The sequence below is a fragment of the Ostrea edulis genome, chromosome 3 (assembly GCF_947568905.1).
Source record: "Ostrea edulis chromosome 3, xbOstEdul1.1, whole genome shotgun sequence".
In the NCBI taxonomy this organism is placed as follows: Eukaryota; Metazoa; Mollusca; class Bivalvia; order Ostreida; family Ostreidae; genus Ostrea; species Ostrea edulis.
Genome location: NC_079166.1, coordinates 91,476,414 through 91,495,390, shown reverse-complemented (window position 1 = coordinate 91,495,390; position 18,977 = coordinate 91,476,414). Strand labels below are relative to the sequence as shown.

Sequence of the window (18,977 nt, the reverse complement as noted above, 5' to 3'; positions counted from 1 at the left end):
AGAGAGAGAGAGAGAGAGAGAGAGAGGCTGTATATTGTTCAAATCCCCACTCAACAATCTTTTTTCTCTCATATGAATACGCTTGTAAATGGAGCTCTCTGATTGGCTAATGCTCCCTTCACTGAAAAATTCGGCGATCCGTCAAATGCTGATGAATGGCTACAATATTTAGGTCTATGCTCAGTGCTTACGGCATTTGAGCAGGAAAGTATAAAGCGATAAATGGTTTACATAACTACTTTGATCGATGTTCAAGCGAGAAAACTGGCCGCTCTACAATCAATCAATGGAATACTACCGGACATCTGACCACTCTTAATAAGTCTTCTTTCTACGACACCTACTTGTTTGATGTTAGGGATTTTTGCATATTATTTTTCAGGATTTCTTTCCCTATAGAGTTGATTGTAAATCATAAAATATATTTGAAGAAATAGGTTTTGATCTGTTAGAATCGCCAATGGTATTGTAATGATTCCGGATATTTGAAGTACGACCATGCGGAGTTCTCAATTAGTCACTTTCCATCACGTGATCTAATTTGTGTATAAATACCGAGACTCCACAGTCGTCTGTGTCATTTGTTGCTAGCGTTCAGCAGAGGAAAGAAGAAGAAAACAGTGTAAATTTGTAAATTAAATAAAGTATAATTCCTCGCCTGTTCTTACAGTTAGAGAGTGAATTTGGAAGGCCATCAGAAGTCTGGCCTGCCACGAAGAGGTTGACCTCCAGTAAAGAGGCTAGCCATAGTTTGTTTTCTTTGGTGTCGTCCGCATTGGCTGAACAGACAGACCGTCGTTCAGGCCGCTATACTCATTGTCCGTCCTGAATAAGGCATCCTACAGTGAGTGTAGTGGCTGAAGGGCTACCACATATACTGTCCGTCCTGAATAAGGCGTCCTACAGTATATGGGGTAATCCGAGGGCGACTGGGCTCTACATTTTCTTAAGTTAGCACTACCAGTTATCGTTGCTTGCCTCTGATTGATATAGTGATTCTCTGTTTGATTATAATTTACCTAGATAAGGTTAGGACATATTTGTATATTTTGGCAGTCCACTAAAATCATACCAATTAGTTTAAATTAGCTATTGTTGAATATCCCAAACCCTGGAATTGACCAGGTACGATCCCAGAAGTTAATGTAAATACGTTACAGAATTTGGTGGCATCGGTGGGATTTTTGGTATAATTCTATCATTAAAGTTTACATTTGTTTTTGGTTTATTTTAGTTGGCTTTGTTTAATTTTGTAAATTACTGTTATGTCTGAGAGCGATGTGAATGCTGAGATGACTGCCTTAGAGCAGGAGCTAAGTAGGCTTCAGGCTAGTATAAATAAAAGTCGGACAAGGCCAGCCGCCAGAGATTCGGGATTACCTGAAAGTAGGCGGACTACCATAAATGACCAAGGTTACATACGGGAGGGCGCAAGACCTAAAACTGTTAGGACGACCACCCTACCTAATACATATACTAGGCCTGACAATCTTACTGATTTAAGTAGGGCAGATGATGGCGGGCCAGATAGATTTTCTACTACGAGCACACCATACCATGCGAATACATCCAGGCATGATTTTCCAGTGATGAATGAGACTAACATTACAACTCGCCGCCCTGAGAATACTGCACAGAAGTACAAACCCAAGATCACCATAGTGAAACCAGATAAATTTGACGGAAGTTCGTCATGGGCCGATTTAAATCTCACTTTGATATATGTGCAGAATTGAATAAATGGGCTCTGTCAGAGAAGGGGATGTATTTGGCCGTTGCATTGCGAGGTCAAGCACAGAGTGTTCTTGGAAATCTGCCAGCAGTAGACAGATGTAACTACAGAATTCTAAGTAAGGCTCTAGAGGAGAGATTTTTGCCCTCAAACCAAACAGAATTATACAGAGCTCAGTTAAGGGAAAGGAGGCAAAAGGCTACGGAGTCATTACCAGAGCTTGGGCAGGATATGCGTCGACTTGCAAACTTGGCCTACCCAACCGCCCCTGTTGAAGTGAGAGAAACTCTAGCGAAAGAACAGTTCATTGATGCTCTGAGGGAAAGTGACATGCGATTGCGCATTAAACAAGCCCGGCCAGTTGACTTGAATGATGCAATTAGACATGCCGTTGAATTAAATGCATTCAATGCAGCTGAACGACGTTTTACTGAGAGCAAAGGTTATCTGAGGGAGGTGAAACCAGGGGAAAAGGAGAACCAAGGAGATAATATTGCTTCTCTCCTGAAAGCAGTCCAGGATATCAAAAAGGAGATGCAATCTATGAAGATGGGAATAGAGAAACAAAGCTCTACAAAACTCCCCTCTGCAGGTGTGACCTGCCATTACTGCAAAAGGAAAGGTCATGTTAAGAAGAACTGTTTCAAGTATCAGAATGCAATACAAGGCCAGCCAAATACCAACTCAAGACAAAAGCCCGCAGCTGTAAAACATGAACATCGGAATGATGATAAGGAAAAGGATAACACAGCAAATAGGACAGGCATTAGTAGAAAGGCTGGCGAAGCAGGAATATTTGTTGATACAATCATTAATGGTTATAGGGTTAAACTACTTGTAGTTACTGGTGCAACTCTCAGTATCATTTCACCAGATATACTACATTCTGTTCTTAATGATCCACACCCAACACTTGCTGAAGTTAGCAAACCCATCCTAATGGCGGATAGTACTGCCATGAAAGTAGAGGGATCTCTTTTAATTTCCTTTACAATAGCAGGCTTAACATTTGGCCAAACATTTGCGGTAGCAGACACTGGTGTTGATGGAATACTCGGTCTTGATTTTATGACCAAAAATGAGTGCTTAATTGATTTACCAAACTCCTCTATGGTTATTAAAGGCAAGCAAGTAAAACTTGCTCTTCAGGGGAAGATAGGCTGTTGTAGGATCACCTTATCTGAGAATGTAAGTGTCCCACCTTACAGTGAAATTATAACAATGGGCAATGTTATACCGCCTGTCTTCGAAAAGGTTCCACTCCATGGTATCGTGGAACCATCTGACCGCTTTTTAGAAGCTGATAGAGGACTAGTAGCCAGAACTTTAATAGAAGGCAACAAAATAGCTCCTGTAAGACTAATGAATCCATCTGCAGAGTCACAAACTTTTTATAAGGGAACATTTGTAGCTACTTTGTCGGCCGTTGAGAATATCTATGATAAGACAGACTTCTTACAGAAGAATAACCGAAAATTCCCAGACCATCTCAAAGATTTGTATGCAAGATCGGTAGCAAGACTGACTGCAGACAATGTCAATGCTGTTAAAAAATATGTTATTGAAGTATTCCCACCTGTTTGCTGCCTCAGATGCTGATTTAGGCCAAACTAAAGTTACTCAGCATACCATTAACACTGGAACAGCCACACCAATTAAACAGCCTCCAAGGCGCATCCCATTCATATGCAAGAGGAGACAGACCTTCATGTTGCTGATATGCTTAAAAGGGAAATCATAGAGGAATGTACAAGTCCATGGTCATCCCCAGTAGTGTTAGTAAAAAAGAAGGATGGGACCACAAGGTTTTGCGTCGACTACAGGAAGTTGAATAATGTAACCATTAAAGATGCATATCCACTACCAAGAATCGACGATTCCCTTGATCAGCTATCAGGAAAGAAATATTTTTCAACATTAGATCTAAATTCTGGGTATTGGCAAGTGGAAGTAGCCTCCCATGACAGAGAAAAGACAGCATTTGCAACCACAAAGGGCCTATACAACTTTAAAGTCATGCCATTTGGACTTTGCAATGCCCCAGCGACTTTTGAGCGATTAATGGAAACGGTCCTGAGAGGTCTGCAATGGCAAATTTGCCTTGTATACCTTGATGATATCATTGTAGTTGGGGAAACTGTAGATGATATGATTAAAAATCTTACCCTAGTGTTTGACCGTTTAGTAGCCGCTGGGCTTAAGTTAAAAGCCAGAAAATGTACATTGTTTTCTACAGAAGTAGAATACTTGGGGCACATTGTGTCCCAAAAGGGGATATCAACAAGTCCAGATAAAATAAAAGCTGTACAGAAATGGGAAGTACCTTCTAATATAACAGAGCTCAGATCATTCCTAGGATTCTGTAGCTACTACAGGCGCTTTGTGGCAAACTTTGCATTAATCGCCAAGCCACTGCATGATCTAACAAACAAAGGAACACATTTTATTTGGAGTGTCAAATGCCAAGAAGCATTTGATCTACTTCGTAAACAATTGTCAACCTCACCAGTACTGGCCCATCCAGATTTCAATGAGAGGTTTATCTTAGACACTGATGCCAGCAGTTTTGCTATTGGCGCAGTGTTGTCACAGATGCAAGACGGTGTAGAGCGGCCTATTGCTTTTGCAAGCAGGAGTCTAACAAAATCAGAAAGAAAGTATTGTGTAACTAGGAAGGAATTATTGGCTGCAGTTCATTTTGTAAAATACTTTCGGCATTATCTGTATGGCCGTCAATTTACATTACGAACAGACCATAGTTCGTTGAGATGGCTGATGAACTTTAAAGATCCTGAGGGACAACTTGCTCGATGGATGGATGTTCTGTCTACGTTTGACTTTACAATTGAATATCGGCCAGGAAGACTGCATGGCAATGCGGACGGCCTTAGTCGCGCACCTTGTAGACAGTGTAAAGTGGACCATTTTGTTGTTGACCATATGAGTATCTGCAGTGCTAAAGTAGGCGACCAATTGTTCCAGCAAAAGCCCTTGAAATGCTTACAGAATGATGACAAAGACATATCAAAAGTAAAAACTTGGATAGCAACCAAAAGTAGGCCAAATAAAGAAGTTGTATCATCAGAATCGGTCACAGTGAAATCTCTTTACGCCCAGTGGCACCAGCTTGTTGTTAAGGAAGAAGTCCTATACAGGAAATGGACAGATTTAGTGACAAAGCAGGACATACTACAAGCCATTGTACCCAGTAGTGAAAGAAAAACTGTGCTAAAGCACTATCATGATTGTAGGTCTGCAGGCCATCTTGGTATTCACAAAACACTGGCTCGGATTCGTAAGTCTTATTATTGGCCTGGTCTGCAAAGAGATGTGTATTCCTACATTGCTGGTTGTGAAGTGTGTACTAGGCGGAAAGCACCTACCCCAGCCAACAAGGCCCCAATGAAGTTGGTGTATTCTGGCTATCCATTTGAAAGGATTGACACTGACCTTCTTGGAGAGCTACCTATGACCACCAGTGGTAATCGATATATCTTGGTGGTTGCAGATTACTTCAGAAAATGGACTGAATGTTTTGCAATACCTAATATGGAAGCGGCAACAGTCGCAGCAAAGATTGTTGAGAAGGTTATAGCAAGGTTTGGAGTACCTGCTGTAGTACATTCTGACCAAGGACCACAGTATGAAAGTAGTCTCTTCAAAGAAATGTGTAAATTACTAGACATCCAGAAAACGCACACTACCCCTTACCATCCCCAGTCTGACGGGATGGTAGAGCGTTTTAACAGAACACTCACAACAATGCTCAGTGCATTTGTAAACGATCACCATACAGACTGGGATGTCCATTTACCTTACATTGTGATGGCCTACCGAAGTTCAGTGCATGAAACTACAGGATTGACACCAAACATGATGATGTTTGGAAGAGAGGTTGCTACTCCTTTTGATCTCCAGTATTAGATGCCACCTCAAATAAAGGACACACCTAGCAATAAATGGGTATGGGAGTTACAGGAACGTCTTGAAAAGGCCCATTCATTTGTTAGGGAAAAGATGAACCAGTCAATGGCCAGACAAAAACATTATCATGATCGGAAATTGATGTGGAAAAAGTTTGAACTTGGCGAGGAGGTGTATGTTTATTTTCCAAGAAGAAAACCTGGGACATCACCTAAATTAACCAGTTTTTGGCAGGGCCCCTACAAGGTTATGAATAAGATGTCAGATTTGACATACCTTGTAAATTGTGGTCCACGAGGTTCAGATCAAGTCATTCATGTTGATAGAATGCGTAAAAAGCGTATACAAGTTCTATCCGGCGAAAGTGATGGCATCCCACATGGTCAAGCTGATGATATAATGGATGATCCTGATGTTATAGATAGATCTGATTCTGATCATCATGCAAGCTATGATGATATCCATTCAGATACTAGGCCCACAAACATTAGTCGCCCAAGCAGAACCCGTAAACCACCTATCTGGATACATGATTATGAGACTGACATGTAATGATACTTTGATTACAGTATATAGAAAATAGTTTAAACATGTAATATATGCTTTGTTCACTTATTGTAGATGGCGAAGACGAAAGTTACTCCAGCGAATTGTCGTAGATGCCCTATGTGTACGTTTGTGGCAAGGTCAGGAGAAGAATATAAAAGTCATGTTCTGCAGTGTGCTATGAGAACATTTAACTGCACTTACTGTACCTACTCCAGCAATAAGGAGATCAATGTCAAGAGACATGAAAGAAGAAGCCATCCTGGTCTTATCGAGGAACCCATCAAACTGGATGGAAAACCTGATAAGAGCAAAGAGTCAACCAGTAGTAAAAGTGTAGAGGAAGAAGCAGAAAAGCCAGAGGAAGAGTGGCTGAAGCAAGATTATGGGGATATTATTGGTTGTGTCTCCTCTGACAGTAGCGATAATGAAGGGGAGTTGCATGAGTCTCAACCGAAGAAAGATGAACCATCTACTAATGAAGATTTGCTGGAGGGAAGAGTAATCCGGAAACAGACAGCACCAAGCAGACCTTTCGTTCCTAAAGTCAAGATTCCTCCTCCCACTGGTAATCCAGAAATGGAAAATAAACAAGATACAAGATGTGAAAGTTGTAAGAGAAAGTTATCCATGGTGGACATTGGAATCCAGACAGAGGCTTGTCAGAAATCTATCTCGTCTAAGCGGATCAAGAGGTTCCGTGAGGGTGATATTGACATTGAAGAAATAGTTGAAGAGAAAACAGAATTCTGCTGACTTTTTGGTTGTGTATAACGGTAGATAGTGAATATATAGTTGTTAAAAAAAAAAAGAAGAAAGGAATTCTTTGTAAATTGTTCGTTCTATCTTTTATTAAACCTTTGTCTAAAATAAAAGAATTGTTTAGTTTCGAAGCTGTACATGCGGGACGCACGTCATCGGAGGCATGGGTAGTGTAATGATTCCGGATATTTGAAGTACGACCATGCGGAGTTCTCAATTAGTCACTTTCCATCACGTGATCTAATTTGTGTATAAATACCGAGACTCCGCAGTCGTCTGTGTCATTTGTTGCTAGCGTTCAGCAGAGGAAAGAAGAAGAAAACAGTGTAAGTTTGTAAATTAAATAAAGTATAATTCCTCGCCTGTTCTTACGGTTAGAGAGTGAATTTGGAAGGCCATCAGAAGTCTGGCCTGCCACGAAGAGGTTGACCTCCAGTAAAGAGGCTAGCCATAGTTTGTTTTCTTTGGTGTCGTCCGCATTGGCTGAACAGACAGACCGTCGTTCAGGCCGCTATACTCATTGTCCGTCCTGAATAAGGCATCCTACAGTGAGTGTAGTAGTTGAAGGGCTACCACATATACTGTCCGTCCTGAATAAGGCGTCCTACAGTATATGGGGTGATCCGAGGGCGACTGGGCTCTACATTTTCTTAAGTTAGCACTACCAGTCATCGTTGCTTGCCTCTGATTGATATAGTGATTCTCTGTTTGATTATAATTTACCTAGATAAGGTTAGGACATATTTGTATAATTTGGCAGTCCACTAAAATCATACCAATTAGTTTAAATTAGCTATTGTTGAATATCCCAAACCCTGGAATTGACCAGGTACGATCCCAGAAGTTAATGTAAATACGTTACAGTATTTGTTTTAGTTTGTGTGGTGTAGCACTCTCATCAGTGGAGGGTCTGGCCGAGGGGGAAGTGGGCACGGAGGCTGCACTTCCTCTTTGGCTGAACATTATCAATAAAATGGTCATTTTGTGCCATTACGTTTCCTTCAACAACCCCCTCCTTGTTTAACGGAAAGGATGATAATTTGATTCGTCCCCTGTGTCTGAACATTATCTGGATCCACCCCTGTATATATATAATGTTCCCCGACTCATTCAGTGTATTTATAGCACTAACTCGTATTTCAACCTCTAATGACTAAATATTTTGACGCCTATCCCAGAAGTCCCCTGTCAGAGATGCCTGTGATATCGCAGTCACACCTTGTGATCGCCTAGCTCAAAAATTCAGTGCACCACCGGGTGTAATGTTTTATAAAGTGCGATGTTTGTGATAGGCAGGGATCGGTTGATTCGCTAGATGTCGGGTACCGGAATCTGCCGAAGTTTGCCGAATGAGGCAGGAGAATATTATGTGGGATGTCATGTCTTCGTTTTGACGTAAGTCATAATAAACTGACAGTGGGGGATCTAAATACTTGTTATTTCTATTTGTAAAAGTCATGATACCGGGATAATGTACGTAAACATTAGGCATACGAACACTGTATATAGCATCGAATTTAAATTGTGTATAATCGACTGCAAACCACAAATCCGACTAAAATACCACTCAAAAGCAACTGATTATTCTAACAAGTGTAACTGGACTTTCAATATTCCTGTGTGTCTCCGTGTTCAAAAAGAAAAACGAGAGTTTCATTGTTTGAGAATAAAGAATATATTCTTAGTAAAATCACAAGTATTTACGAATTAATTAGCAAAGTATGAAACAGTATCATAACAAGTCGAAGGGAGTGTGATATTTACCATTTAAAAGCTGTATAATTCAGAATTTAGCCCCAGTCCCCTAAACACGTCCGAACAGTACTGATGTAAGTTGTTATCTCACTCGAGAATCCCCCACCGGCCGGGTCTTACAGTTCCGGCACGCGCATCACAAACCCGGTCGGACTTAACAAAGAGATGTAACTCTAAATAGAATAGACCCTAACGTGGCTGCGTCAACAAACGAAATCATTAAAAGCTGCGAGATTTTTGGGTCGTATGGGACTTTAAATAGTATATGAAGGTATGATTAGACACAAGTATAGCAGAAAAATATGTAAAGATTTTTTTTTTCATATTAGATTAATGAGATGGCGATGCAAGAATATAGCAATATAAGGCCTCAACCGTGTGCATGTTTTTGTGCGCCATAAATCGAAGGTTTTTATAAGGGGTGGATCTGCAGCTCTCTGATCTATCCCAATATTTTTTCCAGAGAGCTACAGTTTTGCAGCTAGGTCATGGTAAACTCTAGCAAACTATACCTCCTGTTAAGGTAGCTACAGTTCTGCAGCTAGGTCACGGCTGTGAAGTGGGGCGGTCATGTGATCAAATCTTGTGAGTCCCTGGTGTCTATCAGTAGATTTAATCGCATACCGCCCAATTTCATAACCCAGTGAAGTTTTTAAACTTGATAATTGTTTCTTATATACATCCGATACAAACTCGGTTTATAATCCACATCCTGATTGCAGACGACATAACACGTGACCATCGATAGCGATAGAGCCTTCTCCAATTTTATTAAAATTAGATGTTAGATCCGCTCACATACTCGTTTGTGTAGCAAGTATGTGAGCGGATCTAACATCTAATTTTAATTAGATTGAGCCTTCTCTAAACGCGTGGCATTCGGAAATGAAAGCTACGGGTCTTTTGGAAGGTTATGACCTTAAAACCGGATGTCCCTGGTCGCGGTAGTCGTTAATATAATAAAGAAACCACACTGCTACGGCTTTCTGCTACTAGCATAGATCTGGATTTGTGGGACATAATGTTTGTACATTTGTATCTAGACACAGCGCATGTAATGATTTATCTATTAGAGTTCCTAGAGTTAATTAACTTACACAGCCCGAAATTAGTTTGACTGCCCTTTGATACCATTACGTAAGTGGAGCATATCCTTAATTTAAAGACAGTGTACGGGTCGGGAAATTAAACAACAAACAAACATAAACACGCTTGGCGAGAATCACAAACAGCGCCGGTCCATGTGAGGGATCGTTCTACGATACGACGCATGTATCGGAAGTCAAAATCAGGTAATAACGCATCGTCTTTAATCGTGCATGAAACGCAATGAAATTATGATTTTGTTGTACAAATTAACGTCAAATTACATGTACCGCGTGGACATTTTGAAAGAGAGAAAATACTGCATGCAAATCCTAACCTGCACTGGTTTATTTCGTGAACATTTCACATACAAAAACAAAATTATTTGACAATGCTGTTAATTGACGCTTACAAAAACCAGGAATAAGCAGAATATTCCTCTAACACGGATTGTACTTAATTTATCTTCTTGTGTTAAAAAATACAGGTGTTCATAAACTGAAATGTATAAGCTTGATTTACAAACATTTTCCAATTACGAAATAATGTGAGTCAAACATTTAATTGATGGTGGCATTTCAACACGATGCATCGTTAAAACACCAGGACAGGTTTATGTGCAGTAGTTCGATGTCAGATCTTCAATATCTCGTAATTAACTTTAAAGTTTGATAGCTAGATTTAGATAGCTTACTGTAACGAATGGAAGTGTAAAAAGATCATTTGAAGTTTATCTATTGGAAACCATTTGTACCACTGCTAATGACGTTTGAGGGCAAACGTGATGTTTCTCAATAATACACCCAGGGGTCAAAAGTATTTCTGCACTGCTGATTTTTTGGATAATATAATTTTTAAAGCACTGATTAAACTATTTCTACTAAAACTATCAATCTAAACATTTCACAAATCATGCATAATCACCTAAATTTAATATGTTGCTGTTTGTTTTTTTTTCAATATGTGTTAGAGTTTTTAACATTCACTGGGATAATCATGATGTAAAACACATTTCATATCAATCAAGATTTTAAAGGGACCCATCCACGACTTCCTCCAAATTTTGTTTTATACTTTAAATGATCAAAATCTACAGTGTAGTATGTTTAGAGGATTTCATAAAAAAGGTTAAGGTCATTCATCATGACAGAAGTTCATTATAGAGAGTTTATTATTTCTTTTGAAAACAAAGATTTAGGCGTGTTATTGTTTACGAAGTTTTCAAAATGAATGGATATTGATCCAAGTTTGTTATATGTAAAACATCTCAAGTAAACTCTAGGTAAAATGTGTAATTTAAAACTTAAAAGTTGTGATTGTACAAAATGAAGATGCTTTAAATTACAAAATTAACGTTTCACTGGTTTGTTTGTTTACATAAAAAGACTCGAGTCTTTGTTTATATAACACAGAATCAAAGCTAATATATTGCTACTACCCTTGCATTCAGACGGTCGAAATTTTAGTTGTCAACAATAAATGAGTTATATATATAATTTTTAACATCAAAAATGAAAAATATTTCTTTCGAAAAACGTGAACCAGTCCCTTTAAAAATTTACCTCGTTATTAACAAATCGACGGACAAAATATATATAATAACACTAAAATTAATCCTGAGTGAATTTTACATATATCCTGCTACATATATTCTGAAAATTTCATAATTATAACATTAATTAGCAAATTTTTATGAAGTTCATAAGATCTGAAAACTGTAATGACTCTATAGTGAAAATTAGCAGTGCTGAAATATGTTTCACCCTTGAGAGTATATAATTTTATTTGTAACATTTTACATACAATTCTCCTGCATTCTATCTCGTTTATACAAAACAAATATTGTGGTATATTACCATGTCTATTTCAGAGTTATTATGGGGAAGTGACTTGAAGATATTTATAAACAATTGCATTATATACAAAGTACTGTAAGTCTATCAAGCTCTTTTGCCGGGTACTGATACAAAAATTCAAAATGTCCACCTCCTTCAGCTGTGGGTCTATAATACTTTACATCATATTACCCACCCAAACTCACAGATACGTGTAACTAAGTCGTATGCAGCACCAGTTTAGAGTCAGTCCTGTAGATAGTTTAATATGACAATATTATTCCACAGCCTGACGTCATACTAAAGACAGTTTATTGACAATCTTATCCCACGGCTTGCCATCATACTAAAGACAGTTTATTGATAATCTTATCCCACGGCTTGTCATCATACTAAACACAGTTTATTGACAATCTTATCCCACGGCTTGCCATCATACTAAACACAGTTTATTGACAATCTTATCCCACGGCTTGCCATCATACTAAACACAGTTTATTGACAATCTTATCCCACGGCTTGTCATCATACTAAACACAGTTTATTGACAATCTTATTCAACAGCTTGTTGCCATATTAAAGACAGTTTATTGACAATCTTATTCTACAGCGTGACGTTATACTATAAACAGTTTATTGACAATCTTATTCCACAGCTTGTCACCATACTTTAGGTAGTTTATTTCTTTGAGAAAGAGAATGAGAGATGGGTGTTTTAAGTTGCCTGACCACTTCATTGACTGTATCTAATCACGGAATCTCAGCCCGTCTACTCGTCCTTGCTAATGCAAGTGTCCAAAATATGAATATGAAAGTATGAATATTGAGGACCATGGAGGATATAATATTGAACAATGTGTATGGCTTTTATACTTTTGATACGTTGCGTATAATATACTTACCATAAGGAGTGCAACGTCTACGGTTATTAATATTCGTTAATGGTTCATTTTCACGTCAAAACGCTCACCAAAGGAAGGATCAATTGTTTTAACATCATGCCTGGAAAACGGACAAGCTGGAGATTCGATTATCTATGTTTAGAAAGATATGAAATTGCTATCATTGTTTTGCGCAGAATATGAAATTGAAGCCACTGCAGTATTGATTCTTGAGTTGTTTCGAAGAGTTCAAAATGTTCCTCGTGTATTGGAGTAAAAGAAAATCACAGATTATATAGAACATTTAGGCACTTCCGTTATCGGTTCTTTCTTTCCACCGGTGCCGTTGTTGTGCACGGGATTGAGAATAGTTTGGTTAACACACTTTAATAGTAAGCTTGGAATAAAAAATGGACCAGTTTTACCAATCTGGGACAGGACGGTCCAGAACAAGTTCAGGGAGAGAGAGGAATAAGGTTCCAAGTTTGGAACTTTTCCGCCCAAAAAGTGGAGGGATAACACCCCCTCCCCTTAATGACAAAATGAACTTTTTGTTTACAATGTTCACCCCGGTAACCACCCCACCTCCATCTAGATATATTGTTTATAGGAGTACATTTTTTATTATAGATATATAAAACGTCGAGTGTTTGTTCTTTAAAACTCTGAGAAATTAATAGCCTTTTGTTTGACAACACTTGTTGTAACAACCCCCCCCCCCCAAAAGATTTTTGTTTTTATGAGTAAAATGAATGCAAGTATAGACAATGCCTTATTCCCAGGATTTCCCAGTTAAGTCCAAAACAGAGGGTACAATTTGTATAGAGTTATATAGGAAGGGGAGATATATTGTCGCTTTTGAACACCATATTGAAAATTTACAATTTCTTATTTGTTTTTAGGAATTTTACATTGATGAATCTTTTAATCATTGTACATTTTACCCGTTAATTGTTATCTCGCATGCCATATTGTAATGTTTTAGGAGAGTGATTAGTAATCCTTTTTATTTGGTTAGTAAAATATGTTCATAACAGTGTCAATGAACCACCCCTCCTGATAAAGCGTGCACTCCACCAACGTCATAAGTTAGAATATAATCTTAGCATGAATTATTTGGCTAATACACATCAATTTTCATGGATTACATCAATTAGAACATCTCTGACTTAGGAATAATCTCTCGTTATGGTCGTGAAGGCTGCTATTCTATTTTGTTTTATCTTAATTTCCAAAGAATACATAGATTGGCGTGCAGTCATTAAGGCTGATCTCATTATACAGATAACATGGCAATAAAAAAAAAAAAAAAATCCAGATAGCTTATCCCACGTCCCGTTCACATTTACTGTGTGTTTTAACAGGTAACAAGAGCGTGGCATGCATTAAAGTATGTGTAGGTGTACATGTGTGTGTATGTGTGCGTGCGTGTGTACATGGTATGTGCGTGGTGTGTCTGTGCATGTATGTTTGTGCCTGGTGTGTGGTGTGTTTATTAATTTAGATTAATTCAATTGCTCCACATTTAATTCATGTTGCATCAACTATATAAGCCCACCAGTCACATGAAGTTATGGGTGCCTATAAGGGGTTTTGTCTTCTATGAAATCCCGTAAGGACCTTAACATTTGACCCTAAATCAGTAGGGTTGTCCCTCTTTTAATACCAAAGTTACCTGTATAATATCAAATTATTAGAGCGAAAACTATGACCAGTAGAGTGTCTACAATCTAGCTCAGTGTTACACTCTCACGCACACTCTAACACACACACACAAACACTATCACACATACACACGAACACTCTAACACACACACACAAACACTATCACACATACACACGAACACTCTAACACACACACACAAACACTATCACACATACACACGAACACTCTAACACACACACACAAACACTATCACACATACACACGAACACACACACACAAACACTATCACACATACACACGAACACTCTAACACACACACACAAACACTATCACACATACACACGAACACTCTCACACACACACGACCACTCTAACACACACACACAAACACTATCACACATACACACGAACACTCTAACACACACACACAAACACACTCTCTCTCTCACACACACACACGAACACTCTCACACACACACGACCACTCTAACACACACACACAAACACTATCACACATACACACGAACACTCTAACACACACACACACAAACACTATCACACACACACACAAACACTATCACACACACACACGAACACACTCTCTCTCTCACACACACACACGAACACTCCCATGAACACTCTAACGCACACGCACGAACATTCTCACGCACACACACGAACACGCTCACACACGGACACTCTTACGCACACACACGAACACGCACACACACGGACACTCTCACTCTCACTCTAACACACACACACTCTCACTCTCACTCTAACGCACACACGAACACTCTCACGCATACACACGAACACTATCACCCACACACACGAACGAGACCGCTAACATATCCCATCTGACAACGAATTGCGAGGGGGTAACAAGGCAGAACCTTTAAACGTGAGATTCGTGGGTCATTCGGGTAAGAATGGGGTTCGAACACCCGCCCTCACAGATGTATAGACATATCAGTGTATAGTCGCCTTGTATCGGATACTGCTTCAATAATTTCACAGTGTCGAGTAGAATGTGAGATATCTAGCTATTTTCGAGTCGTGTGCATAAGCTATGATGCAAAAGGAGTCAGGGGTTGGCAATCCCCCCTCCTTTAGTTAAGTTTTTAAAACATGAATAATCTTCTTTTTTTTTTTTATTATGGATGTATTCGCTACACCTACACCTTTGGATAGAATTAGTACAACTTGTATCTCGCCCCTACTTCAATGATAAGCTTTACCGGCGTGGTGCGTTCCAGTACCCTCAGGTATTTTTCAAAAGTGAAATATATTTCTTTTGAAATTAACCTTCAGTTTCTTTTAGTAAGAATGCCACGGGAAAACCCGAGTGAATGTAGATGTATATTCCTACAGGTACTGACATTCCGTTAATGTTAGTTAGAATTTCATATTCATCACTTTTACAACAGCAGTTTTAATTTGTTTGTTTTTTAAGAAAGTTACACCTACATGCAGAACATAAACTTCACTGCTCCTTTAGCAGCATGTATGCATTACGATACACAATAAATCAATGTCAGGTCAATATTTGTCCCTCCTTCACGATGGGCGGTTTTTCTTTTCCTCACTAGATTGACTAACCTTACAAATATATTCAGAAAATGTTCAATGGTCATTTTTTATCTAAAATGAAATTCATTAGAGAACGTGTATTTGTAAATTTATTTTGTGTGCACTGTGTGAACAAGAGATAGGCTTAGGAATTAATATACCTTTCAAAACGCCGAGCTTTTTCACGCCGAGCTGTACTCACCGAGAAAAAAAAATACTTACATGCATCAGCTGTTCCACGTCAACCATTGTTTTCTTTCGGATGTTCAATCTAGGAATTCCCCCCAAACGAAACTCTGGCCCTGATCGACCACACGTTTGAAGAGGCCCACCCTCTGCATGTACGATGAGTTAAAGGTAAGTGGGGGATATTTCGTCATTGATCCTAATCTGTTAACTTCAGCTAATTTCTTTTTATCATTTTCGACAATCATTCTAAATCTGTATAAAACATGTCTTGCCCCTCTCGATGATTACACACCATTTCCTTGAGAGGTTTTGATAACGATTTTGTGGCAATCTATATTTGGAAAATTGCTTGACCTTCGTATTATTTTATTTGGAGGTGAACCTGTTTAATATGTCATGATAACATTACTGCAATGATGAGAGTACTGTTGCTGAATGCTATATGACAATGCCTTCATACACGTGTGTAGCTTAATTAATTAGCATTATTATATTTACATGTACGTCTGTACGCAAGTAAAACGTCTGAAGGGTGGCGGATAAGTTTTAATCGTATCTCTAATTTGACATATTTTCATGATGTAATTTCATGATATCAAATATGGTAGATTAGTCAATAAAACTCACAGGTAAAGTTGTTAGATGTAAATGCCTCATCTGTATTATCTTTTTATCAGTGTGTGTGTGTGGGGGGGGGGGGGGGGGGGGGGGGGGGGGTAGGGGGTGCAATCGTTGACTTATATTTGTTGATCTATTTTGGTGCGCAAGTCCTGACAAAATGTGAAATTTCAACAGAGAGACACAGACACACACGCACACAGATACGCATGCACACATACACGCACACAGATACACGCGCACACATGAGGGTATGAAGTTCAACACTTCCAGCCGGTATACTTGTATTAAGGTAGGCGAACTATAATGGTCAAAATTCATGCATGCATTGTGTACAGCTGCAACGTATTCATGAGGAACTGGCTATCATTACAATCTGTGGAGACACACTTCCTAAAGGAGAGGGGGTTGTATGTGTGAATCAATGGACTAGGAAACATAACCCGTGCAACGCGAATCCACGACGATTAGGACGAGTTATCGGTCCTGACTACAACAAATCCAGTTTACATAAATTGAACACAACTTTCTCCAGACAAGATTGTTTTTAAAAAAAAATATCCTAAGCTTTATTTCTATGTATCCAATTGTAAACAACGAATTACAAAGAGGAAATCACACGATAATGAATTGATAAAGATCTCAGCTGGCGGTCATCCTTGAATTTTCTTTGTTATTTTAAAGCCTTTTAAAACAGGGTGCGATTGCATTTCTTCTTTACATGTATATCTACATGTATTTGATTGGGGAGGGTATAAAGTTTGTATTTTGAACATTTCGAAAATCATTTTTAAAAAAAAGAAACTACTGGGATAATTTTTTCCGTGATTTTCAACTTTCTGTAACAAGTCAGCATCTTATGGTAGTCATAATAAGTGTTCTATTTTTTGGAAATTCTCAACATATTTTGTTGATTAGTCGCTACGGTATTGAATTCGAGATAGACGATTGTGTTAGTTCATGTTCATGAAACGAATGGGAACTTTTTGATTTATAACATGTTTAGAACGATTACCATTATAAAATCACAACAATTTCATTAAAAAAAAAATTAATAGAAAAACTGCATCAATTGTATTTCCAACATAATATACTCAACATTTCTTTTTTTCACAAATACCATTGTCTTTATCTTTAGAATTCATTTTGAATGGTGACAATCTTAGTTATAAACAAAATGTTGCAAATTTCAGAATTGTATATATGAATTTGTCTTCTCTACAAACAGATTCGTTTAATTAATGTAATTTCCCGTACCACAGAACCAACCTGTAGATGTGTTTCTCTTTTTGTTTTTAGTAATTCTTGATATCCCTACCTAAGTTACTCTTGTCAATCATACATTACATTGTGAATTATTATAGAATGTGAAACCTATCACTAATCTATATCATGTTGCTGTTACCAAACAATTGCATTGCTATTGTTCATCTGTAAAATTTCATACAAACACGTAATCAAACATTTCTCGATCTGTTTGGTTTGAACATATTTTATTGTAAATGAATTTACAAAGGGATTGAGCACAGGTTCTTAAAACTTAGAACATTCTCTTCCATGTGCATGTATATATAGCAATCTATTTTGGTATGCATGGTAAAACAGTCATTATATATATATATATATATATATATAATATCTGTATGACCTTGACTGTGCACTTGTATGGAGAGGGCTTATTTAGGCAATACATGTTGTCCAATCCATTTATGTTTTGTACATGATAAAATATTGTTTCAACTAAGCGTTTCTCCAATATGTTGTCGTAAAATAGATTTCAGTTTTTAATTAAAGATTTGTAGCCCGGTGCTCTTTATAAATGCGCGCTTAATTCGTTCGTTAAGTAGTATGTACTTTACATGCCGCATTGATTTAGTTCTTAAGTGTTGTGGGGGTTTTTATGTGCAGCGTTCGACAGTTACCAACTCAATAAATATCAAAAATAATAATTTGAAACGGAGAATGCAGTGGTTGTTATAATTGCCAAATTTTCATAGAATTACACGAAGATTTCCATTAAAATATTTTATTGCAAATATATCAATCAATTAAATTCTATAAGGATCGTTATGAAATATTTGGTCTGGGGAAAATTTTCATTTATATTTTGTTTATTTCAATTCCTAATGCATTTCATTTCTTTTCTCTTTTTTAAAAAACGAACTTAGGTACGTTGAGCATTGTCACTTGATACCTTAGTCGATTTAATAACGTGAATTTCGGCTATTTATGTATTGTATTTCAGTCGTCTATTTCGTAAAACTGACAAGTGTTAACGGACAGAAATTTACATATAACTTATTCCACCAATAAAAAACCGGAGCTGTGACGTGTACATTTCATTCTCCGCAAGGATGAAACTGACAGGTAAGGATTACGTAATTCCAATCCAACAAAAAAATATCAATTGG

The 18,977-nt window shown here is 38.0% G+C and overlaps 2 protein-coding genes across 3 annotated transcripts in view; one reads left to right on the top strand and one right to left on the bottom strand.

Annotated features, from left to right (window-relative positions):
* LOC125675571 (uncharacterized) overlaps positions 1-16,116 on the bottom strand; it is a 45,760-nt gene extending 29,644 nt beyond the window's left edge. Inside the window, exons 1-2 of one of the 2 annotated variants that reach the window (XM_048913311.2) lie at positions 15,982-16,116; positions 12,543-12,642 (exon numbers count right to left, since the gene is read on the bottom strand). The gene's annotated coding sequence lies outside the window, so the exon portion shown is untranslated. The remainder of the gene's footprint in view (positions 1-12,542; positions 12,643-15,981) is intronic. The other variant, XM_048913309.2, reaches the window with a different exon arrangement.
* Positions 6,278-6,958, top strand: LOC125674491 (RE1-silencing transcription factor-like). The gene has a single exon (XM_048911640.2). It carries the CDS (start codon positions 6,278-6,280, stop codon positions 6,956-6,958), a length of 681 nt encoding a protein of 226 aa, XP_048767597.1.
* Positions 16,117-18,977: the final 2,861 nt, after the last annotated feature.

What these genes read in the sequence shown, in the direction of transcription:
- LOC125674491 (XM_048911640.2), top strand. Translation starts at nt 6,278, where the DNA reads ATGGCGAAGACGAAAGTTACTCCAGCGAATTGTCGTAGATGCCCTATG.